The following is a 27,013-nucleotide window of genomic DNA, read 5'->3' on the forward strand; positions in this document are numbered from 1 at the left end:
TTGTCCACTTGAGCTTTGGATCTCTGCAGCTCCTCCAGAGTTACCATGAGCACTCATGGTTGCTTCCTCTGTTTTCCTTCCTCAATCTATGAGTTTAGATCAGGTATTGGGGAGCTTTACAATCCCCTTATCAGCCTTTCATGTTAAAACTGCAATAAAATACAGCTCCAACAAAGGCCAGTTAAAATGATCAGTTTCTCTGATTTTACTTTTTATAGGTCTATGTTTGAGTAAAATGAACATTATTCTTTTATTCTATGAACTTCTGACAACATGTCTCCAAAACTCCAAGCAAAGATTTTGTATTTATTTGCAGAAAATGAGAAATAGTCAAAAACAAAACAAACAAACAAACAAACAAAAAACAAAGCTGTGTTTTCAGACCTCAAATAATGCCAAGACAACAAGTTTATGTTTATTTAGAAACAACAATATTAATGTTTTAACTCATGAAGAGTTCAGAAATCAGTATTTGGTGGAATAGCCATGAAGTTTGCAATGGGGTTTAGTGCAGTGGGCTCTTTATTTTTTCTAGAACTGTCCATGGAAAATTTAAGCTACAATGTGAAATTTTATTGCTTTAAATTTTGTATGTTGAAAAAAGAGTTCAATTAGATGACTTTTCATGTGATCGTTAATTAGCTGCAGTAAAACATTCTGTGAATCTACAGTGTCCTCTAGTGACCAAAAGATGAAAGCTCCAAAATTGTCTGGGACTGGTACCAGTGTCTTAAAAAAAGACAAACAGCTCATTCCTTTAAATTGCATTTTATTTCAAGTGATCCTAAAATGAAAATCCATGAAGTTAAAAAACCTTTAACACTCCGTTTATATTTTCAATAGCACACAACACCTACTCAACGGCATACAGGAAATCCCTTTAGGTAGCCACATTGTTATTAAATGCAGTCATTAGAGGATGCAAAATGTTACCCAGCTGCAGGTTGTATTTTTCTGCTATGTGGAGGTTTTGTGCAAGGCGTCACTGCGCAGAAAATCTAACTCTGTATATGCAACAGAACCATACAGTTCTGGTCCTCTGTCTGAGTAAAATACACCAAACGAACAGAACAAGATGCACTTTAATATGTGAGTTTGTGAGTTAAGAAAGAACAACAAGGTGTGTGAAAGCGTCATACAAAGGTGCCTCATGTAGTTTGCATAAAGGTGTTCAGAAAAGCTGTAAATGTACAGTAGAAAAGAAAAGTCAAGGAATGCACAATAAGCATAACAGTATGTGCATCACAGGGCTCAGTGCTGATTTAGTGCAGGAAGACGTCTGATCTCCAGTGGAGGAACTATGACAGCATCTCACGAGTTTTCATGCTACAAATTGATGTTTATAGGATGTTTCAGTGTAGAGGCAGGTGCCCATGGAGAGGTAGAGAAAAATACAAAAGCACCTCATTCCTCCAAAGCACTTCTACTCCACATTTAGCCAGAAAACATGGCGTTCCATTGGTTTTCTTCAACGTCGACTCCCTAGACCTGGTGAAGATCTGTCCTTTGGATCCTGAGAACGTTCCTGTTCAATGTGCTACATCTACTCCTACTGATGTATGTCAATCAAATTCAATTTTATGTCTCCACTTTACAAACGTCTCTAACCTGTCAGGCTGATAGTTGACATGCTGGAGCTGAAACAGAAGCAGCAAAAGTGGAAGAGAGGAACCCTGGTAGTGAAAACATATTCCTGGGTGTTTGCGCACAGGAACAGGTTCAGATTGACAAAAGGACTTCAGGATCGATACAACAGTCAGGGGTGCACACTTAAAGGGTCACACAGCTGAAGGCAGCCTGACTAAAAATGTACATTTACTCAATTATCTTGACTTATGTGTTACAAAGCTTCTGTCAGAAGCTGACGATTGCTTAAAATAAAACAGGACTCCACAAACCTTTAGCCAGTACAGGAAAAAAAAAAAACCCATTAAGAAATATATATATTTTAATCACCAGTAGCACAATTATTGGCACTCCTGTTAATATGTTGTACAATTCCTTTCTGATATTTGCAAAACAAAAAATCTTGTTAAGTTTGGAGCATAAAGAGAGAGGGATCTTTGACCATTCAATGGTCTAGAGACAAGTTCTCCAGATTGTCGTGGGTCCTCTCTAAGGTTTCCCTTTCTTTGATCTCTCCCAGATTCAAAAGATTTAGCTCTGGAGAAAAGTTTGGTCATGCGTCAGTCAAACCATTTATGTGCTGATTTGGCCAAAAACTTTATATTATATGGACAGACCCAACGATGCCTTGCAATGTTTGGAGGAACGTCAGAAGAGAAACAGGCTCGCGGAATCACAGACCTTGTGGTTCTCATGCTTACTTAACAGTGATTTTCCCCGTGTCCATCTTTGTTCCACACCAACTCCATCTGGTGTGTTTGTGCCCAACAAATTTCTGAAAAGTTTTTTTTTTTTTTTTTAACCAAGGCATCACTCACAAACAACTACTTGGCTTGCAGATAGCACTTAATGATTATTCTTACTGCAGTTCTCTAACCCTGACTATCCTTACTAATTATTGCTCTTAGAGATGATAAAGGCCAGCTTAGATAGGAGCTACAGTATTTTACTCTAAGAATTTTCCAACATATGAAGACTTAATGCCATGTTGTCTTTTGTCCTTTCCATCTAGAAGGGTAGCCAAGGGAATTTTTTAAATCTCAGGAAACGGAAGTGTATGGATTATTTATGAAAATTTTTAGGAAAACCAGATCATATAAAAAGTAAACTATAAAAACAAAATCTTGAGTTACACTCGTTTTACATAGTAAATGTGGAACTGCTGATTTCACCAAAAAAGTTTCTTTATATACCTGATATCTTTGCCGCTCCCTGAATAATTTTACTCAAATTATGAAGTATATTTTAATTTCTTTATTTTTCTGTATGAGATAATGCTCCTGAGATAAAAGCTGCATATATTTTAAAGCTTTTTACATATCTTTGTCAGGGGTGCCAATAGTTGTGAAGGGAAGTATATCTTTATCAACCTTTGTAGGAATTTATCTATCTGTATGTTGGACATGGGCATAAAGCTGATGTCAAACATCCTAAAAATTTAACTCCAGTAAGTTCCTAAACCATAGTAAGAATTAAACACTTTTATTGTATAAAAGCAGCTAATCCCTAAACAAAGATGAAGTGGCAGAAAAAACAAAAATTAAATTATTTATTGGATTAATTGACACTTTAATCCACTGAAATCCAGTACTACAGGTGTCACATCTACCACAGCTGCAGAACGTGGCTAAACTTCACCGCGCTGCGGACAAGGTGAGGAAAAATCTAACGAGACGGTGCATTCTTTATGATGACATAAAGTTTAACCGAGAAGCTACAATTGAGATTTTTGCAGATAATAGAAGGTGACTTTGGTTCATAAGGCTGCAGCTTTTTCTGGCTCAAATCAATCAAGTTCAGAAAACCTGATTGACAGATTATTAGCATCTGCTGAGAATCCTTCACTGACTGCACGAGCAGCTGAATAAGTATTCCTCTGCTATTTACTGACTCCAGGTAAATCAAGAATTCATCTTTGTTAGTTAGGTTTCTTTCTTAAGCTTTTTAACCTGGACTTTGTTATGAATGTCTATTTTAGAACAATGTATGACAACTTTGGAAGTATCTTGAACCTAAAACATTTGAATGAGCCAGTTGAGTCTTGTTTTTATTAGTTAGTTGCCTATTTTTTTGTATGTGGTTAGTGTAAACATGAAAAAAACCCCAACAATTAAACAACAACATTTTCAATGCGCATTTGATACTATAATTGTAAAAAGGCAAATGTGTTTCATCGCTCTGATTTCTCTCTGTTCACATCGCAGAATGAAACTCGCTAGAGTTCATCTCAGCAGTCGGCGTCAGCACTAACGTTTACGTGCTCGTTGTGGTCGCCGTCGCCGGGCTCCTCGTGGTCAACTCCATTCAACTTTATCTGATTTTCCTCATCGGTGCTGTGGAGCAGAGACGGAGGAGATGCCATTATTTGATTTAGTGTTCAAAACTACTTTCAAAACGTTTTCATATCCCTTGAGATAAAGGTGCAGTCCACCTTACTCTTGCACCCCTAAAACAAAAGCAGTATACCTTTAGAAGTCACTTAATTAGTAAATAGGTCAGAGAAGAAATAACAATGGGAGAACTCTCCTGAATGAGCTTTTGATAAGACAACACTCTAGCATCCTTGTCCTTATGGTGAGAAAAAAGCCATTCGTAAAAAAGAAAAGCACAGGAAGTCCAATTTGCAGTTTTAAGCATGGTAGAGGAACTATTATGGTTGTGGGTTCTGCTTATCTCTAGCAGGGACAAGAAATCTGCTCAGGAATGAAAGGAAGCTGGAGCAAGATAAATGCACATCTGTCAGGCAGTCAAAGACACAACTGGGAGTCAAAAACATACATCTAAGGCAGGGCTCTCAAACTCCAGTGCACTAGGGCTGCTGTCCTGCAGTTTTTAGATATGCCATGGGTACAAAACACTGGACTGAAATGGCTTAATTACCTTAAGCCATTTCTTAATTATCAGTTCTCCAGAGCCTTGCTAATGACCTCATTATACTATTCAGGTGTGGTGCAGCAGAGGGACATCTAAAAGTTGCAGGACACTGGCCCTCAAGGACTGGAGTTTGACACCCCTGATCTAAGGCTTAAGTGAGCTTTAATTTAAATATTAAGGCTTATTATTTCAAATGGTCTAGTCAAATCAAGACCTAAATCAGACTAAGAATTGGTGGAAAGAATTAGAAATTGATGTTCACAGATGCTAATCCTCCAGTCTGACTGATCTTAAATGACTGTCAAGAATAATAGAAATAATGAAAAAACATCACAGCATAGATGTGCATCGTTGCTAAAGAAGAACACCAACAACCGTTCACTGGTTGCAGTACTGACGCTGGTGGCTGATTAAAACTGATTGATTAGCATGTGACAACTCAAGGTTCTACATATTTAAAACGAACTGATCATCTGTTCCTCATATTACAGACGCTGAGATGATTCACCTGCTGCTGCAGCCATTGCTGATCTGAGACTCTGACATTTCCTTTTCAGACAGAGAGCTGCAGGATCTCCTCTCCAGGTCAGAGCGCTTCCTTGGGGGCACCGCGGGTCCCGGACCGGAGCCCCTTCTGTCTGGACTGACCCGGATGATTCCTGCTGCCTCAGAGGGGGCGCTCAGGCCGCTCGCTCCCTCTGAATCTTTGCCCGAATCGCTGCTAGTGCGTCTTCCATTCAAGCTGTCAGAAGAAGAGACGTGGCTCATCTGGCCCTCACGTTCATCTGGAGGTGGAAAGGAGAATAGTTTATGTAACAGGTGGCACCACCAGGTGTTGCTTCCATAAAAGGGAAGCTGCAAGTGTGGTGGCCAAGTGTCAATCACAATCCCACCACTCATGGCTCTGACTCCACATCCAAACAGACTTCTCCACAGAAGTTACAGTCAATACTCCATAAAAACTAGTAGTTGTGCTTTTTTTAAATTAGTTTTCTTCATCTTATTTTGTTATTGCGACAATATTGTCGGCTCCCACTAATGGAGAACTTTAAATGGATTCAAAGACGGCAGAAGTAAAAATCTACATAATTATTTCTGTAAACGATGCATTGCAGTGTGATGTCTATGCTCTTTTTCTGTACATGTGCGACTGATGTTGGATTTAAGTAGTAGTGTGAATGACCTCATTATGAATTGTGACACTAAAAAGTCCCAAAAAGTCCTGCTGTGTGAATGAAGCATAAGGCTGGGCTCCTGGCTGGATGGATGGGTTCACCTCCTGATCCGGCCTCTCCAGCCTTGTTGCGCCGGCGCCTCAAGATGACCTCCAGCTCGGTGTCCTTCTTCACCGGTGGTGATGGTCCCGACGGTCCAGACTCTTGGGAGCCTCGGCTGGGACTCCTCTTCACCGTCTCCTTGAGCAGAATGGAAATGTCCCAGCATTAACGGACAGCATATTTACTCAGATGAAGGTACATTTATCATTTATTTCTCCAACTCGTTGGTCAGACTAAAGTGAACATGAGCTCTACAGAAACTAAAAAAAAGAATCTGAAACCAAAACTTGAACAGTTGGTGAAAACCTCTTGGTATAAGATGTCTTTTACCAGGATGCATTTGAGTTCATCCATGGCGCTTTCCTGCTGCTTCTCCTCACAAGGTGGAGGCTGCAGGGAAAAAAAACCCAAGAATTTGTGATTTCCTACTTTTCACATTATTAGAGTATAATCTCAAGGTAACAATTTCTGAGAAAAATACTTTTCATGTGTTTTAATGATTAAAAAGCTTTGACATGCTGCAAAATGTTCCATTTTAATGTAATTTAAGCAGAGTTAGCAGAGCCTGTTAGGTTGCTGGGTTAGCGCGGCTGCTGGGAGGAATGATCTGACTGTCCTGATTGATCCAAACATCAATATACTCACTTTCACTGCTATTCTCTTTTGCAGCACAAAAATATGTAAGCAGAAAGGAAAGAGAAGAGACAGAGAACAATCAGAGTCCTAAGAGAATCATTAGACATCCTGGTCTTTATAACAAGATAAGAACCAGGACAGAAGAGGACAGAGACAGCAATCTGGGTTTCCCTGCTTGAGATTTGTGACTTTATTAGCATAATAAAAGCTTCGACAGCAGGAAAATACAAGCGACACTGGGAAGAAAAAATACACAATAGCAGACAACAGTGGCATATTGAGAGAAGACAAAGAGCCCATTGACACCTGGTGTTAACATTCATCACCAGCAATCTAATCGTGTCCTGGCAGCGTCAGACACACTTTTTATCCCAGACCTCCCTGGGAGGTGGTATCTGCATTGGTTTAGTGATGTAATCCATTTTGAAGGACCACCCACTGACCTGGTGTGACCCTCCACAACCAGCTGCGTTATCTAGGAGTCACAATGCTGTCTACAGAGAGCAGAGACAGGAGCTGGGCAAGTTCAAGCAGTAGCTTTCTTCTAAAGATTTTTTTGTCAAACATTTTTAGAAACTTGTTCAAATTATCTTCATTTAAAACAGAAATCACAGCATGAGTTGAATTATCACAATAGATTACAGGATGCAGTATGGTTGAATTTTCTCTGCAGTGTGATTATTTCTGAGCTGATTGAAGGCCTGCTGTGGTAAATGTGTTGTAAAATGTCCTCTGTCAGTTACATTACAACACAAGCTCTACAGCAGAGCTCCACATGTTTACTGATTTAGTAGCACAATGTGTGCAATGAAAGCTGCATCAAGTCATCAGATGATTTTATTTTTACTGGCTTAATGACAGTAAAGTCAGTGTCTGGAGGGGCCATCACAGAGTCCTGACCTCAGTGCCATAGAAAATAATAATTGAATTTCAGTGATTTAATGATTCTGTGTTTGTTTGCATCTAAAGCAGGTGACTGAGATCTGGCCACCTAAAACCGATGTGAACAACAGATCTGGTCATGCCATTTTTCTGAATTAACCAGGACACGTGTCAATACTAGGTCAGAATAGGACCCAAGAAATAGAATATTTATTTTCTTTTATCCAACTCTGTAGTTGTCTTAAATCAAATATAAGTCCACTTTTTTTTTAAATAGATGCTGTTCTCACCTTACTGTCCTGACTTTTGACAGGTCGCAGGACGACCCCGTGTTTGATTCGCTCCATCATCTCATTCACCGCCTTCACTTTGACATCGTCCACGCCTTCAGCAGCTGCTGACACAGAGAGAGAGAAGATTATGACTTATTTATGTGACAACCAGACAGGAGTAATTAGGAAACACAGAGGGAATACCCAAATGTACAAATTGAAAACCCAAAGGACCGATTACATGTCATTACAGAAACAGTAACAATTCCCAAAAAACAATTGATTAATTAAGTGGTCTATCACTAAACTGGATCATGAAACAAAGGAATAAAGTGCTGGCTGACTGGCTGGTGAATGGAAACTATAAATAGATTCTCACCTGGAGTTGGCTCCACTTTTGCTTTGGAGCCTTTGGATGACTTCCTCATGATGGCGATCAGGGAACTAAGAAACAGAAAATCGCATTAGAAGTAAGAACTTCTCACTTGTTGTCTGACCTGCTTATGAATATTTTCTATCAGCTTTTTATGTTTAAAGTTTAAACGCAGGATATAAAATGCGCTGTTGCATCACAAAACCCCCCACTGTGATACTTCTAAGTAACTGCTGTTTGTTGAAAAGTCTCACCTGAGGGGGTTGCATCTGGAGGGGGGTGGGGGTGGTGGCGGAGGTGGCGGGGGAGGAGGGGGTGGAGGTGGCTGAGGAGGAGGTGCGGGAGGCGGAGCTACCCCAGGTTCTGGGGGAGGGAGGCTGGTGCTGTCTGTAATCTTTTTCTGGGCCTCCTGGAGCTCATGGACTGTGAAGAGACGACAGATCAAACCACAACCTCAGTCACCATCACTATGAGACAGCTAATAAGTACCACAGATACATCAAGGAGACGGTTAGAGCTAATTTCTACAGACTGTTAATGAACATATTAACACTGGAAACCACGCAACCCATAAAAAGAAGGTTGTATTTTTGATTTATTATATAATTTCTAATATTAGCTAAAGTCAGCTGGTGGTTTAGGTCCTGTGTGACCTCAGGAACACTGAACTGCTTCTCATGCAGCTCAGGGGTCAAAAATGTGTGTCAGCATCAGTGAAATCAACAACTGTTACATAAATGCACAACCGCATCACTTTATTTTGTCTTCCATCACAGATTCATAACCTTACAGCAGATAATCTTAAAAATTTAAATTACAGCTTTTACTTTCATGTAAATTCTTATTTTCCTTTTTGGAAAAAGGATTTTTCACTTATTTTCCAGCTAATCAGGAAACAGTATTTTATGTTGCTATGCAGATTTTAATTACAGTACCATTCTGTCTGCTCTTTTTTTAGCCCACAAACGGCCTTATCTCCCTTCCACCCACCTCTTTTCTCCAGCTCCTCATTCTTCTTCTCTGTTTGCTCCAGACGTCCCTCCACCTCCTTCTTCTCCACCTCCAGCAACTCCAGCTGTCTCTGAAGATCTTGCAGCTGTTTCTTCACACAGCTTTCCCGAAGCTGGGCCTCCAGACTCTGCACCTACACCCCCACAAGTAGATAAGTCAGACAGATGTAGAGCAGAGTTAAAAGAGGTTTGCTATTAGCCTTTAGGCTTTCAGCATCATGCAACACTGATTATTTAGTTTGGTGTTAGTCCTAAAGGTAAGGCTGATTTTATTGCATAGATCAAACAAACTGTATGTAGCAATCTACTGAATTTTCTTTTCATCTTGTGTTTAGTGAGTCAATCAAATTCTCAAGAGAGCACACATAAAAGGTCAAATGGATTCAGGTGCATCTCCACAACTTAAAATGTCATTTAAATTTTTATTTATTTCAGTAACTTAACTCAGTGTGTTGAGAGTATTGAGGTCAAATATCTTTGACCTCAATACTCGGTCAGTGCTGCTTTGCATGAATTATTACACCTATATGCAGCGTGGCATGGGGTGATCAGCCTGTGGCTCTGCTGATGTTTTCAGTAGCAACCTTGAATTGTCTGACCTGTTGCACGTGGTGTTTCTGATTTACAAAAAAGACTTATTACTGCTCTTCTACAACTCCTTTGCTGCAGAAAAAGTTTTACACAGTTTTGTCATTTTCCTTTACTTTTTGAAATGTGAATATCTGCCTGATTCATTGAGAGCTTTAGGTTTGCACTCATTGCAGCGGCAAAAACGTCATGAAGATCAACAAATCCTCTCCTCTCCTGACATTAAGAGTGAGGATGCAGGAAATAAAGAGGCTTCTGGATTTGCCTTCTGCTGATGCTGCAGACGCTCCTCCTCCAGGGTCTTAGTGATAGCAGCAACGTCTTCCAGAGCTTTCAGCAGCTGAATGCTGGGCTCAGCACTCTGCAGCAGCAGCATGCTCTGCCTATTGGCCTCCTTCTGCTTAACAAGCATCTGAAAAAAAAACAAACAAAAAAAAAAACAAGAGGAAGCAGAGACAGAGAAAAAAGGCAATTACTAGAAAGAAAAGGGGAAACGTGCATTAGCCCTTTTGCTTTCAACACATCATCTGCATTCGTCAATTATGTTCAAAGTTTGTATGAAACACCTGATATAGGACCTTTCTCAGGTTATTATCATGCATCAAATTCCAACATGGTAACACGGATCACAGCTGCAACATTTGGCAACTCATCACTCAGATTATAAAAGAAAGTTATTAGGTTGGTCTCAAAAATCATGAGACTGAGACTGAGGGAATAGCTACAGCAGTTGTATTTCCACCACTTCTGTTAAATGTCTAAAAAAGTTTGAATATTATTTCCTACAGTTTTAATCCAGTGTTTCTACGACCTCCTTCGTTACCTCGTGTGCGTACGTCTCAGCTTTGACTCTGAGGTCCTGCTCCAAATCAAGCTGCTCCTTCATTCCTTCATACTCCTGAGCTGCCATCATAGAGACTGTAGTAACATACAGATTATATGGGATTAAGCCGCAAACATAGCAATAATGTCAAATTTAACATTTTACTAACTTATGAAAGACTACTATGAATGTTCTCAAAAATATGGTAAATTGTTTTTTGAGTTGAAGTTATAAATCTGTGATTTGTCTCAAGACATAAGAGCTGAAAAGTATGTAGCTGCCTTAAAACTTGTCTAGTTATGGTGTATTTAGGTTATCTATCATCTATTATCTAAGTTGCTTGTAAACTCATAAGTTCCTTCAGCTGTGACTTACCTCTGTTAAATCTCTTGATTGTTTTGCTTTGTTGCTCGACTGTTTCACGAAGCTGTTTCATCTCCTCTTGATTTTTCTCAAACTGGTGAGCGAAAAACAAAATGCCACAAACTCAGCATCACTTAAAGAAAAAGAGAGGAGTCAAAACATTTCATAAGAGGAGGCCGTGTGTGTAGATCTGTTCTCACCTGTGTGGTCAACTCTTCTATCTGTCTCTGCTGTTCGTGAATCTGACAGACAAAACCTTTCTTCTCCTCCAGTAAACCGTTTACCGTCTCTCTCAACTCTGGTGGAACAACGTTTTGCAGTTTGTAAAATGTGTTTTTTATTTTTTAAATGAAATAACTCCCCTAAACTGACAATCTGTGACAATGAGTTTTTATATCTGTGGAGATGTTTTGATCCAGTATCTTTGCATCTTTGCAATGGTTGATCAAAATAATTCAACCAATTTGGAAACTCTTTCTTTATTATTAAAGTCTAAAGTGCCTTCAATGTTTTTCTGGGTTACTTTGTGACATTCTGGATGAGTCAGTGATGTGGTCTTGGAGTGATTACTTTTTCAAATAGACCCAAGTTCATTTAGATTTCCTCATAACAAATAAAATCATCACTTCTGAAGACGAATTAAACTAAAGACAAACAGGAAGAAAGGGGAGTATAGAGAATGTGACATTATGAAAATGAATATATCAAGGATGAGAGGCTTTGGTGAGACACACAATGTCAGGCCATTTTGGATAAAAATATGCAGTTTGGTGTTTGGTGTTACCTTTAACTTGTTGCTGGCACTGAGAGAAGGTGTCAGGACTGTTTCCCACTGAATCTGCAGCGTCTCCGTCAGCTTCGAGCGCAATGCAGTCAGAGATGCTCGGCAGCAGTTCATCCAAACATGGCCGAGACGAAAGGCTCAGGTACTTCAATTTTCTGTTCTCACAATTTAGCTGCAAATCAAAGATAACAGGGATTAACAGTAAAAAGTCTGTTCTATGATTAAATTTAGGTGCATCATGGTTCAACCATTAGCTTTTTATTTCACTTTAATAAATCCAGTTGCTTTCACATTAACACAAAGATGATATAATGAGAACGTCTCTGCAGTGTCATCTTGACTCATCTGTTTGCCCCCTTCTCTGCCCCACGTCACCTGGCGGTGCTGATTATCTTGCACTGATTATTGAGTGTTAAGGTGTGAGACAAACCTTAGAGGCCAGGGCCTCTGCATTCTCTCGACAAGACTTCTCGATCTCGAGCTGAGTCTGCAGAACGCCCACCTCCTCAATCACCATCTGAGAAACTAGTGAACAACACACAGAGACAGACTCTGTAATGTAGGTGTCCACTGCCGCAGCACAAAGCATCCAACGATATCATTCAAAGAATTATTGGGAGGTTTGGTTCTTTTACATTGATTTCAGTCTAGATTTTCACAGGATGTTTATGATTTGTTAAGCCTTCTTGCTCTGACCTATGTTTGTTCCAGCATAAAGAAGTCTGATGTCTAAACATAACAGAAAACTTAATAAACTTGTTTTGAATTGGACATTAGAAACTTTCTTACCTGCAAACTGTCATAAAATATTTGTTCCCACCTCTTTAGTTTAGCTAAAGGTAGAGTTTCTGAATTCTCATTCAGATCTTTAGAAGACTTAAAAGTCTATTGATAAAAATCAACAGATTTAATTTGATGGTTTTGGTTTCACAGATCTGTGTTCATAAGCATTTCTTGGGCTTCAAATAGGTTTTGACATCAGCCCATCAAAGATCCATGAGAATAAATTTTCTAAATAGGTTCTGAAGATAACTTTCTATTGAAACCTCTTTAGACCGTCACAATATGACAGTCACACTTTACCATGTTGTCTGTTGCTACTTATGTTTTCAAACTCATGAACAAATCAACTTTTCAAATTTCCCAAAGCCATTGCTGGTTAAGAAAGTCAGCCAAGATAAAAAGGCACTTTATGATTTCAGGAAATGTATATATGCATATAAAAACAGCAAAGGCTATGAAGCATAAAAAATGCATCTAAAATGATTCATAAAAAGCCCATTGCAAATACAGTAGCAAAAGGTAAGTAGGTCCAATGAGTAGTGAGTGTTTAGGTTTAAAAAGAAGTAATTATTGCAGACAGTTCTGTAGGCTACATTTGAGAAGTAGAAAATTAGTCTAAAACAAAAAGTAAGAATCCTTATGGACAGAAGAATCTAATGTGAATAGAAGACTGGTTTTCAACATGGTACTGAAAACCAGTTCATCTTCAGAGATTTGCTACTCCTCAGTTATTTTAGAATGACCTAAATATGGAGGAAATCCAGGTTAAAACAACAGCAGTCCCCGAATAACTATTCCAGTTAGTAAATAGGCTGTTTTAATTGAAATCTTTCTAAACTCATGAGCTTTGCATCACTGTACCTTTGTCTTCCTTTATGACCATGGTGTTGGAATCCATCACTAACTTCAAACAGAAAGCATGTGGATTTAATCTTTTCATAGCACTCCAGTGTGTTTGAGAAAGTTCTTCACTCCTGACTGACTGATGGGGAGTTTCTGAGTTAGAAACCTTTGTTGGGGGCACAGCTTCAGAGTCGCTGAAGTCCTTTGACCCACCCACTGGAATCTGTGGATCATCTAGATCTTTGTCATCTATGACTTGTTATCTGCCTCCCCCAAAATGTTCCAGTCACATGATTCATGGTGACAATGGCTGTGAAAGCACCCAAAGAGAAAAAGTGTTTGATAAGATAAGAGGGAAGGCCATTACTTCTGATAAATTGTGGTTTTTCCAGTTGCAAAACCAATTAGTCTTTAGCTTTATGTTGACTCAAACAGGCAGAGCCTGATCATTAAATGTGTTTATAATGTGTTTATAATCCAATTGTAAATGTTAATGTATTCAAGATAAATTTTTGAATTAGACTTTTAGTCGTGAAAATCTTTTAGTCAAGAGGCCAATGCTGTATGAATCAATTAGAAGCAGGAAATGAGAGCAGCAAACGAAAAGGACAAGACTTTGAGGAAATGAAACCAGTTTCATTTAAGGGGATGAAAATCTTTTAAAAGGATCAGCTGGAAGGAAACACACTGACTGAATGAAAAACAAAGGATTCTTCAGTCATGAATAGCAAAAACACAAAGTGAGCACAATCACAATTTCTTACAGGTCTGCGCCTTTATGGTTTACAGTTAAATCCGTGTCCATGCACCTAACTATAATTTAGCTGTTTGTTTTTATTGCTAGTTTGGTATAGTCATGAACTGTAATCATTAATAATAATAAAATACTCAAATATCACAAATATGTTCACAGTTACCTATGATTTGATTGAAAGTGTTCTTTATTCCTGTTTGGTTTGTGTCTACTTCTGCAACATATTGTATTGTAAAGCCCAATCCGACCAAAATTACTGTGAGCAACCCTCTACTGGAAGGTATCATGTACAGATTTGCAAAACAACATTTTCTTTTTGTAAACTATGAGAAAATCACTTAAACATTATATAAATGAACATGACAAACGGATCCGGTTGTATTGGTTAAAGTTAGCTGCAAAAAGGCCATATGTGCTAAACTCTATGTTATTATTTTATATGTGTTTGTAATAAACTAAAATCTGGGAAGATAAAAAAACAAGCAGGGTGAAATAGGTTTTAAGTGTAATTTAAGAGATGTTAATGAGAATAAAAGAAGGGATCAGCTGTTAAAATGTACACAAATTGACTTTATGGAGATAAAATAGATAAAATTGGAAAACAAAATGAAGAACAAATAAATCTGATGCGATGACATACCATGTCGTATCAGGGTTGTAACATTTATTTGTTGTTTCCATGTAACACCAAGACAGGAATTGCATAGTTTATCTAAGTATAGTGTTCTAATAATTGACCCAAAATGTCACATAATAGTTCATCCCACTTTCATGCTCTGTAAGATCTGAAGGCTAGTCGCCATTAGTTAAGAAAAACAAACATATGTTTTTAACCCTTACACCAAATGTCAACATTCACCATGATTAAGCCATGAGTAACACTTGTGATCATCGGCTCTGACATCAGCTCAGCCAGTAATGACCGGCTGCTGGTCCTTCGTCTTCCTGACTGGTTGTTAGCAGGCTGTAAGTGAAGCCCTCCTGCCTACTGAACGCACCGTCAGGTTTCAAACAGACAACAAAATGATCTTCCGCCTGAAATATTATGGTCAGTCCACCCTCAAAGAGTCTGTTATTATACACTGTAATGTTATTGTAGAAACTGGGCTCTTATGCACAGATCAGTATCACAGTTCCTCTGGAGGTGTGCACAGATATGTAACTGGGAAAAACACGGTACCAAAACTAGTCCGTAAATTAAGGTATATTTTACACAGATGATTCAAATAAAATTTACTGAATTTTATTTTAGATTTAATTGACAAGTCTGTGTAATAACAACTTCAAGCCACCTACTGCATACAGAAACAAGCTCCATATTTTGCTCAAGTGTGTTTTGATTCATTCTTCGGGTCGGGGATAAATCTCTGCCTCAGACAAAGGAGATGAAGTATTTTGGTGTCTTGTTCCTGTGTGACGTCAGGATAGAGCTGGAGGTGGACATATTCACTGTAACACTTTTCAGTAATGAGGGTGTTGCTCTTGTCTGTTGTGGTAAAGCAGTAGATTTACTCATCCATCTAAACTTCAGGATTTATTTATGGCCATGAGATGTGAATACCGACTGCAAGAACACGATCTGAGTTCTTAGCTTTTGCTTCGCCACATCAAGTCATTTGTGATTATTCAGGTATCTGATCAGGAATTCAGTTGAATGTCTCAATTTGGAGGTTTTTAGGAATCTCAGTGGGTGAAAGACGAGACCAGTCTTTGTCTTTATTCACCCAAGACAAATGTGATGCTTTTGACCAAAGGTTCAAATGTAGCCTGAGCAAAGAAAATAGATGTTATTTTGTGGACCTTTTAATCTTCAACTTTTCAACCACAAATTAACTTTTTTTACATGAAAGGTGATGTTGCCTTTTCCGTGTCCAATCAACAAAAATATGCTTGAGGGTATAAAACGCAAAAAGTTTTGAAGAAATGTTTCTATTCTTAAATAAAGTCCTTCTGTAATGCGCTTGGAAATATTCAGAGCTAGAGTTCACAAAGAGTAACATCAGTCTGTCATATTTAAAAAACCCAAGATTTATTTTGTTTCAGAGAATAAAGAGGCAGCAGCAGCAGGACATGTCAGTTATGGGATTTCACTGCTTGGACCTCCTGGTTGGCTCTCATGCTGAGCCGTAATAAACAAAAAGCCAATGGGACTAAAGCCACAATAAACCTGGATCTGTGTCAGTGAAGGCCTGAGGCCTGAGCCCATTATGCTTCCCTCTGACTGGATCTCACATGCTACTCAGGTGAACATGAGTAATGCTTTTCCACCAGATGATGAAGCCTGGGAGCAAAATGAACATACAGGAGAGGGACTGCTGGTTTTAATGTGATTGCAAGCAGTGAGATGATTTTATGGAGCAGGTTCTCTGCAGGATACCACTCTGCAGCCTGCTTTATATTGAGCTGATATCCAAAGCACAGGCAGATGCTTTAATTTGCACAGAAATGAGGTATTAGGGATCAAATCTGCCCCTTTTATTTTCAAACAATGGTTGCTCAGATCTTAGGGATATAATGTTGTTTTAGAAGATGGATTAAAGTTTAACTTCTCTATTTGTACAATTCACTAGACAAGTAAAAGAATCAGAACAAGCAGAACCTAGTCTCCCCTTCCCCAACCAACAAAAAACAAAACAAAACAAAACAAATAAAAAAAAAAAAAAGGAAAGAGATTATAAACCACACATTAAGTTTTAATAATGTCTGAGCCAGAGTTCTTCTAAGGACAGCGTGGGAGGGAATGAGATCAGGCAAGGCTATTGGGTCATTCTTTAATGCTTCATTCAAAGTTTAATGCCTCAAGGTGGGACTAGCTGGGGCTGAACTTATATAAACCTTCAGCATATTTGTTCATATTCGTTCAGATGCACTGTAATTCCACTCTGCTTTAGGCGTGTGGGTTGAACACATCACAGAAAATCAGAGATGGAGAGAAGATCTTCCATTTAGGACGACAGTCAATTTCTGCAAAACATACAGTAGGCTGTAAGCAGAGGGGGTTAGTAAAGAGTTTAATTCACTTTACTTTACTGTACTTTACCCTGTTTTAACATGTAAACATTGCCTGCTGTAAATACGCACAAGAATTTTATACGTGTTTTTTTTTCTTTTATTGAAAAAATGTTTAAAAGCATGTTTCTCCTGCTTGAATCAGATTTTGGTCATTATGTTATTTATTTGTATTAGTTTAGCCTTTAAAGAACCTGAATTTTCCTCATTACTTCATGTTTCTGTCAGTCTGATTCAATCATTTTTAAATATTACATCAGCAATTATGACTCTACTACTACAGTGGTCTTTTAAACAAATATATATATTTTTACTATTAACTTATTTTTTGGATAGCTACTTTTTAGTTTTAATTGAGAAAATATTTTGAAGTAGTGCTACTCTAATTTGTGTACAATTTTTGTTTTCACCTCTGCTTAATAGGATACAATATGAAAGCTAAAGCAACAAAGCAACTCAATAAAATTAACTTTTTATATTTCTTTTTAGAATAAAAAAAAATAAATATTTTTTTGTAATGATAGATAAGTTCCTACAAGCGTGAAAAAACTTTTGTTGCCCTGTTCATTGTCCGTAGAAGTTGTTCAGTTTGGAGTATGTCAGTTTGTTTGATCCATATTGTGTGATAATAGTAGTTTAGTTTGTGTACAAATTTTTTTAGATTATTTCTGACTCCTGTTTTTACTTCTACACCAGTCTACATTATGTTACAATACAAATGCGAAAGAGCAACATCCAAATCTGACCTTTAAGAGAGAGTCACGAGAAAATAAAAATCATTGCTGAGCATTAAGGTTTATAGTTTACCATGAGCCTCAGTCAAAAATAAAATAAACAATTCAGAGGGGTATTTGATCAAGCTTAAAATATAACGCATTTAAAGCATAATGTAAAAGTTTAAGCATATATGGATTCAAAAGCTTTTCTGAAGAAGTCAGCCCAGAAAAACAAACAAAAAATCCTCTTCAACTTAAAACTACACTATTTCATTTTCACTTAACAACAGGAAAATATTATTATTAAGGCTGAACTTCCCTCCACCCAGGACTTGCACAGGTATAGGATCAAGAAAACGGCACCTAACATCTCTGTTGACCCCGCACATCCTGGATACTGAACTTTTGCCTCTACAGAGCACCATTTACAAGAACCAGCCACCACAGAGACATGTTTCTTCCCCCAGGAGGTCTCTCTAACGAACACAATGATTGCTACTCTGCTGTGAAACTAGATGAGCAAGCTGCACTACCACAAACTGTCTGTCTTTTTTCCTTTTCTGTATAAAAATGTCTGTACATACAATACATGTTATTCCTGTCATTCTTTTAGTTAATTTCCCATGAAGTTTATCTGTTTAGACTTTTTGTCTGCACACTGTAAGTACTTAAAACTGAAGTCAATTTCTTTGTTTATCCACACAAATTTGGCCAATAAAGGTGATTCTAATATTAAGCTTCATTAACAAGTATTTTAAAGTTTGATAAACAAAAGAGATTGTTTCCCTTTACAATACATCCAATTTACAAACTCGGATATTCTAAACAAGGTCAATATAAAAAAAAAGCTTAATTTTTTTTTTTTAAAGTGAGCTAGTGCAACTTTTGGAGTGCATGTATGTGGAAGGATCCAAGGTGAACCATGTTTGAGGCAGAATCATGCTGTGGGATGCTTTTCGCCAGCAGAGACAGGGAAGCTGGTCACAGCTGACAAGAAGCTCCCTGTCCAGCATGACATGCTTTTTTAAGTTTATTATCTACATAATCAGTGTTAAACTCAACCAATCTCACATTTAAGTTTCAAACAAGCCTGACCTGAAGAAGCTGATTGGTGGCCAATTCTCATTAAAACTATTTAAAAAGGACATCAGAGTTAAAGTATCAGGTAGAGAGGGTGGGGAGGAGTGACAACACCCTCCCAAACTAACACTAATCCTTCCACATCTCCTGCTGCTCAATAATTCATGTCAGAAGGTTTCAATAATTCATGAGAATAACATGACAAGAGCAAGCGCTGTTCCCTCGGGGGGCAGGGCAGTGAATGAATAAATGAGTGAATGAATGAGAGACTGAGCGCAGAGTGACGAGACTCACAATGAAGAGGGGGATCAGCATTTCTGCTGACTACACTGAGCATATTAGACCCAGTTCTGCAGCTGCTGACAAAGTTTTGACATTGAAGAATGAGAGTTTCAGTCACACCTTAAGACTTTTCCCAGTTCTCCAGATTCTCACAGTCACATGCATTCAGTCAAAAACAGTAATAAGTGATGCATCCTTGGTATGTTTGTAACTCTACACCATCCCCAGTGAACAAAGCTACTCTGGTCCGTTTCACATGTCCTATAGTGACTTTCATCCACATTGAAGAAGATGCTCAATAATCATTCTACTCACAACAAGAAGTTAAGGAACTAAATTTCACAGAGCTGTTTCATCAAATACTTTCCTGAAGAATAGTCATCTGGTCATATTTGCATGTGCTGCTTATATTTCTTTGGAATTCATACATTTAATTGTTACCCTACAAATTAAGGCTTCCAAAGGACAGGAAATAAGCAGAGTCTTCCTCCTACCAGCACTGTAAGACAGCACTAGACAATCAGCAAAATCAACCAGAAATGTTCACTAAATTCATGTAACCTGCACCTGAAAATGTTTCTGTTCAGCCAAAGTATCTTGCTTTTTGTTTAGCTGCAGCAATTACCTCAACCTTAAAGGACATTTTCCTTGTTAGTATACAAAAAACATTTATTATTCAGTTAATTTCTTATTTAAAATCATTTAACTGCGAAAATGTATGCATTACAGTTAAGTAATGGTATCTCTAAAGCACTTCTACAGAGGTGGAACATAAATTTCACAGTGTTTATTTTTGTTTTACATTTCCTTTAATTAAGAAATATACATTTACTAAAGTGAGATCTAATAGTTGATTTCAAGACAGACAGTACATTTCTATACACCATGTTTTTCTCAGTCTGATTATTGATCAGCTTCTCCAAATTGCATTAAAGTCATTATAGAACAAAAATGCTCTCATGATAGAAAGAAAATATGGCAGGTTTAGTGGGTAACCCAATCTTCTGATCAATTTAAGAGGTGTTTTTATAAAAGCAGATGAAACAGAACACTGAGCTGCACCTCCAGATGGAGACCGCTGGGTTCTCCGGTTACCTTTTCAAAGGTAACGTCTCACTCAGCCACATGGACTCCCCTGAACTACTGACCCCTATCATCTTAATATCATCAAAATGCAAATAAGCAGAAATTAAAAAATTTCCCTTTGCATTTCTTGTTTTTTTACTGCAAGCCATTTTTAAAAACCTGAATTTTGGTCTGCATAATTTAATATTCTGTTCACATCTTTATCACCAGCTATCAGATTGTTTTTTCTTCTGCAATGAATGCCGCCCAATTAAGATATTTTTTCTTAGTTTGCTAGAGGAGATAATATCAAAATCTCTCTTACCTCTGTAAATAGTCATAGCTGATGGAATGAAGCACCGTGCTTCAGCTCTTGACTGTCTGGATTTAAAGGTTAAACTCCTGCAAACTTAAATGCTCCGCTGATGTTGGTTAAGTTACCTCTCAGTTACCATAGAAACAGAGAAGCCCTGCCCTTTCCTCCCCCTTAAACACACCCATTAAGAGAACAAGGTGTCAGTGATGTCATGCCAACAGAGGTGAAAATGTGTGAAGGGTACGGTAGGGAGGAGAAAGATGAGCAGGATGGTGTATCTGCAGGGTTTTTTTTCTCTTAAATGGATGCATTAAAAGGTTAGCAGCCTTCAACATTTAAAAGAATTATAGGACTTTAGCTTCTCCTTATTATCTGAAAAGTGGAGTTCCAGCAGTTCCAAGTTATTTCCCCGTAGCTTGTGAGTGGCTTGCTATGTCTAGAAATTGAAAATTATTTTCCCTGAACCTGCAGGTTACTGTACTGGAACATCCAGGATGATTTCTGGACCTGGATAGCACATTCACATACATTTCAATGTACAATTTAGAAAAGCTTTCAGATTTTACAGCTTTCCTGAAACTTTCAACTATAAGATGCCAGAACTTAAAAGGGAATCTTCTGTGTTCTTTAAAGAACCTTGAGGTTTTTTTGAATCCTTAAAATAACTGCCAGTTTAATGTCCTAGAAATTACATTTTATACTCCTGAAATATAAAGGGTATTTTTTTGGTGGTTATCTCCAGTGGCAACATGCAAAAACATTCACATTCACAAAAAGTCAAAACATAATCCACAACAGTTCCCCATTTTAGCTCTAATTATAAGTCTGTATCAACACATCCGAAAAGCAATAAAATTCAGAACCCTTGTGATGAATCCAACTTGTTTCTTCTCCTAACAGGCAACCTTTGATTTCACAGAGAAATATTTAAGGGTAAAATAAATCCAATCTACCAGTATCTGATATACCTCATAAAAGAGAGAAAGAAAAAAATTATAATAAGTTGAGATGAGCCAAATCTTTTTTTCATGAACTAATTATGTCAAATCTCAGCTTGCTTTGGTTGCGTCTCTGTGACGATGGAGATGTCGGATGAGGTGGAAGGAAGTGGGACTCACCTCGTTTGATATGTTTGAGCTGCCTCTGCGCCTCGTCCCTCTCCTCCGTCAGTCTGTTGCACTGCGGGAGCGGACAGCAGGTCAGACCGTTAGATCGTGTTTCACAAAAGCACAGAGCACACAGGTCACCACTACTGCCAGGTAGAGTTACACAGACACACTAAGCAATTTAAGCTCGTCACACATAATGGTCATCATGGAAAAAACTCAATGTACAATACTGTAAATCTTTTTTAGCAATCGCCGGGTTGTCAAAATATAATGCAGGCCAACAATAGCACAATTTTTTTTTCTGAAAAAACTGAGAAGAAGAAGCAGTGGAAGAAAAACAGAGAGCAAATTTCAACAGATAGTTTGAAAGGGTGCTTCAGGTATTCATTTTTCATCTCTAAAAATAAATACTTGAAGCACAACTAAGGTTGCAGATCAATGAGGACTTCTTGTAATGCCTTTAAAAAGAAAAGAAAACAAAGGAGAGATGTTTGACCTTAATGTACAGCACTATGTTTGGAGGAAACATAGCATATCAGCACAAACACTGCTTATCAAATGTAAAGCCGGATGCCAGAAAGCCTGCGATTTGGGCTTTTTCCAGCTACAGAATAGAACTTGAGCCCCTTACAAGCATTGACTCAAACATAAACCAGTTTAATTGTGAAAAATGTGTCACAAAGATTCTAATCTTCCAAAGCGTGGAAGCAAATTCAACCCAACGTCAGATTTGAAACGCTCACAAAAAAGAGCTGCATTTCAACTTGTTCAGGATAACGAGCATGATTAATATTGAAGCTAATGACAAAACGATCAGCATGAGACTCAACAAGTATCAGTCGATTAGTAGGCTTGTAGGAGAAACTATGCTGATACCTTGAAAGTGATGAGTAGAAGCGAGTGTCAACAAACTTCAATGATCTGAAGCAGCATTGTAAACACTAGTTAAATTCCACAATAAAGTGAGACACGGTCCTATAAACTCATTCCATATCAACTGTAAAGCACGGCAGAGGCGGGCTAATGATAAGTGCTTGAAATGCAGCCTTTCAGTAACTGAATCTATCATGAACCCCTCTGTGATAGTAAAAAAAAAAATTATATTGCGTAAAAGTGTAACTGTGCTACATTTATGCTGTTTTGTGCAACTTCACTAAAGTGTGCACAGATGGTGTTAAAGTGATCTGTTTTGATACACAAGCTTAATTGTTCTGATGTTGTTCTCTATCTGCAGAGCCTGCAGTGCCACTTGGAGGTCAAGTAATTTTACAGTAAACAGAACATTGATTCAGTGCAAAGTATGTCTAGTGATACTGAACAAGCAGCAAGAAAGCGACAGATAATAATGTGGATCCATAAAGACACAACAAATAGAGGCATTGGCTGCTTGTTCTCACATCCTCGGGTATCTGAGGTTTGCATTGTTCCCTTTTCCATATTTAGAGTGGACGGCTGTGGATGTTTGGAGGTCGAAAATTTGAAACTTGAGTGAACAAAATGGAACATTTTCAGGAGAGTAGAATAAAACAACAGCTGAATTATACTTTAAACTGTCAACTGAAAATATGTTGCTTTTTTTCCTTTTTAAAGTTCAGCTTATATTTACATTTCCACACTGGGGTCAGATGGTGGAAGTGGTGTTGTTATTCATTCATGGATGGAGTTGAATAAATCCAGTCTGTAAAAAAATCTGTTTTAAATTCTTCTAAATAAATGAGTTTTCAATTACTACATGCTATAACTAAGGCAGCCATCAGTCCTAAAATTGTTGGCTGTCATTGCTCACTCCAATCCCATCTAAAGAACTGAGTGTCATCTTTTTGTGGTTCCCCAGAATTCACATAAATGTCTCTTTTTCTCTGCAGGAGAAACACAGCAGAACTTTTACTGACCACAGTCGAAGGAGGAGTTTCCGCAGTGCTGCTCTGACATCCACACGCCTCATTTGAAATGGTAATTGGAACTCGTAAGGAATTCAGTGACCTCTCGTGCAGCAAAAACAACAATAGTGCAGACAAAGAAAACTGTCCCTATAGGTTCAAAAGACCTCCAGAGAACACTGAATATCTACAAGCTATTAAAAGGAACCAAAGAGGAGAAGAGAAAAAAGCAACATGGTTTCCAGAAATCAGACTACACAGGGGTCAATCTCACCATCTAAAATCCTAACCACTGTTAAGGTGGTTAAAACCAGTTTGAACTAAACTAAACTAAAGAAAAAAATCTATAAGCTGTTAATTTGGGCATCCACTGTTGGAGACAAGTGATAAAAAGGAACATTATACAGGACAAAACAATAAAAAGGATTCAGGACCCAGAAAATGAAAGACTTTTGTTGTCTTCAAACTTTTTTAATGATTCAATGATTTTACAAAAAACTGTTATTTCTGGCCAACAAATGGTGTTTTGGAAATTACACTCCATTGTAGTTTCTTATCACCTTATTACCTCTAAAACATATAGCAACAAGTGATACTAAATATAGAATTGGAATAGAGTCTGAATCCATGGCACTTAAATAACTAGCTAACATTTATAGCACGTCATGCAATATGCATTTTGCCTACAGTAATATTGAAATATACAGTTCAGTCCTAACCACAACCATGATTAACATGTACCAAAGATTATGTAGCAAATAGCGTGTTAATCTGACTAAATATTATCCCTGTTTGCAAGTGAGGTTTATCAGAACCAACAGACAAAAGATACTGAAGCCCACACAACCCCACTGAGATTATTTGTCAAATATAATGCTTTTAAGATAATTTGGGCAAAAAACATAGCTTATAATTTGTTCAAATTTCAGTCTGTGGAAGCATAAAACTACAAAAAAAACCCAGGTTGATCTTCCTGGATAAAATCTTCATCGTGCTCCTTTTCACTGCTCCAGCTACAGGAAGCTCTTGGCCCAGATTAGTCCCAGTTCTACCTGCTTTCTCACAAATTGTCATCTTAGATTTCGCTAAGGAGCCTGACAAGGTTCACTAAAACACAGAAAGACACTGATGTTGTCAAGGTAACCAATAGACTATCAGCACCCGAAAAGAAACTATTCTTTACTCATTAATAAAATGGACCAAATGAGGGTGACTTGTGACTCAGCTGCTCACAGTAATCAAGCTTTCATCTTCTCTCAATCCAAAATGACATTTAACAACAGTTTAGATACGGTTGAAATCCTATAATTGGGTAAAAAGGAGTATTATCAGTCGTTGGTAGAAATTGTCACTTATTTAATCAAGATACAGTACTGGTATTAAATACATGGAAAAAACAATCAACAACATGCTGTCTGACACAGAGCTGCATAAATGACATTACAAACCACAAGAAAAAGATTTTAGACCCTTCAGACTCATTTTGTTGTGTCTCCTCAGCCTCCAGAGGGTAACTCAGGTGGGTGATGATATGAACTAAATAAACCACAGAGGGCAAAGTTGATCATGGAGTGACCAACCCTCATATGTGCACATGTGAGCTGATTTCTCAGACAGAAAAAAAATATGAAATGTTGCTTAAAGTAATAAAGGCCACACACAGGTGGTGCTTTAAATTAGCAAGAAATACCTATTACACATCCCCTATATTAGTAATATTAACCATAAACACTCTTGCTACATCTTTTTGTAGCAAGGATGTAACATAGTATCACACTTAAGATTTGTATGTGAGAGGAGGACATTTAACAATAAATGTAGTATCACTAGATCTGTTGACATTTTAACAACAAAATATTCACAACAGAAAAATTGATGTCGTTTAAAATTTAAAACTAATAAAAGATTTTTGTATTTAGAAGGAAGTAGAAAAGTTAACTAAATTGGCTTTTGTTTTGAATTTCTGATCATTTTCTTCATTCACTACACAAATAGTCTTTATGAAAAAGTTACAACCAGTCAACCATTGTTAAATGAAAACCATCACTGGACCTGTTTAAAGATCTGTGTCAAGTTGTGTAGAGGACAACAAACATGTGGAAGAAGGCACTCTGGTCAGGGGAAATTAAAATTGAAGTTCTTGTGTTGTGTGCTAACACCGCACATCACCCTGAACTCACCAAGGTGTCATATGGTGGTTAAAGAGTCATGCTGTGGGGATACCTTTCTTGTATAGGAACAATGATGTTGGTCAGAACTGATAAGAAGATAAACGGAACTAAACACAGGGCAGTCCTAACATAAAATCTTTGGAATCTTGGAATAAAACAAACCTAAACATCTAGGCAGCGATACCCTGGAATGGCCCAGTCAAAGCTCAAAAACACACTTCAGACAATCTGAGATTGAGTTTGTTTGATTATTGTAAAAATATACTTATCCCCAACGTCTTGGTGTATTGCATTCAAAGATGGTTCAGCAAAGTGTTAACTTAGGGAGACTGAAAACAAATGCAAGCAGTTTCCCATCCACTTCATAATTATTCACTGCATTGGATTGCTCTATCACATAAAATACAAATAAAACACATTTAGTTATTGTCACATAAAATGTGGAATAGCTCAGTGTAAGGAACCTTTAGCGCAGAATTGTATCTTTTTTGATGGATCAGTATGTAATTTTGGTTCTTAAATGTCTCAATATAATAATAATAATAATAATAATAATAATAATAATAATAATAATAATAATAATAATAATAATAATAATAATAATAATGAGAAAAAGGGGTTACATCCATACTTCCCTGCTTTTCCCACATATCCTGTATGAATATGTTTTTTAAAATATACAAATAACAATTCAAACCAGAGGCCATTTATTTTCTCACCTTAAAATTACAAATCAGACATTACAGCCCGGAAAAATGCCTGACAGTTTCTTAATACTCAACACCTGTTTTTTTTGAGAGAGTATCAAAAAATTTATGGTGAACTAAATTTAACTTGTAATTCCTCATTTGCGTGAAAATGGCGAGTGCGGGGCGACTGATCCAGGGAGGGGTCTGGCTCTTTCATGTCTCCTGCCTTCATGAGATGCCGGCCGGCGAATGCAACCAACCGGCAAAATGTCCCATTGGAGACGGAGAGTAAAATGAGAGTTGTTTTTCAACACTCTGGTACGCTTCCTCTGCTGTAAAAACGATTTATATGAGAAGAAGGTGGGGTTGTTAGTATGTTATATCGGTTTACCTCTGTTTCCATGTGTGCTTCGCTCTCCTCCTCGCATCCCTCCGCCTGCGCGGATGATGAGCAGGGAAGCATTATTTCCAGAAAAAAGGCTGAAAATAATCCAACTGGCGCACGTTTAACTTTAAGGTGACCTTAATAAAGGAATTACTCTAGAAGGAGCTCATAATCTCGTTGTGTATGGCTGATTTTCTTTCTTCCAGGCACATGGGATAGAGCGCAGCTCTTTGGTCCCGATGGTCCCTCTCCTCTCCCTCCTCTTTCATTGACAGCATCATCTGCCCCTCCCCTTCCATCCAGCGGTGGAGTCAAGTCAAATGTGCGCATGTGTATGGAGATCATTCCCAAAAATATCTAGTTATTTATGCTACGTGGTAGCCTCCACAGTTTGTTATTTAAAAAAAAAAATGTTGTCGGGCT

At 37.8% G+C, this 27,013-nt stretch overlaps 1 protein-coding gene across 6 annotated transcripts; it reads right to left on the minus strand.

Moving 5' to 3' along the window:
• Nucleotides 1-752: 752 nt before the first annotated feature.
• On the minus strand, nt 753-26,989 carry shtn3 (shootin 3). 6 transcript variants are annotated; one of them, XM_044127045.1, is made up of 17 exons: nt 26,597-26,989; nt 21,475-21,535; nt 11,939-12,033; nt 11,509-11,680; nt 10,925-11,022; nt 10,737-10,818; nt 10,362-10,456; nt 9,804-9,950; nt 8,931-9,084; nt 8,195-8,363; nt 7,947-8,011; nt 7,586-7,692; nt 6,423-6,437; nt 6,108-6,167; nt 5,777-5,912; nt 5,009-5,285; nt 753-3,959 (listed from the first exon to the last, which is right to left on the minus strand). In XM_044127045.1, the coding sequence occupies exons 1-17, from the start codon at nt 26,666-26,668 to the stop codon at nt 3,854-3,856; spliced, it is 1,911 nt and encodes a 636-aa protein (XP_043982980.1). In that variant the 5' UTR covers nt 26,669-26,989; the 3' UTR covers nt 753-3,853. The 6 variants fall into 6 exon arrangements, with proteins under 6 accessions (XP_043982980.1, XP_043982977.1, XP_043982979.1 ...); XM_044127042.1 differs by having other exon boundaries at nt 5,777-5,915; nt 26,597-26,988; XM_044127044.1 differs by having other exon boundaries at nt 5,777-5,915; nt 7,586-7,689; nt 26,597-26,987.
• Between the last annotated feature and the right edge of the window lie 24 nt (nt 26,990-27,013).

Source organism: Gambusia affinis, linkage group LG09, assembly GCF_019740435.1.
Source record: "Gambusia affinis linkage group LG09, SWU_Gaff_1.0, whole genome shotgun sequence".
Classification (NCBI taxonomy): domain Eukaryota; kingdom Metazoa; phylum Chordata; class Actinopteri; order Cyprinodontiformes; family Poeciliidae; genus Gambusia; species Gambusia affinis.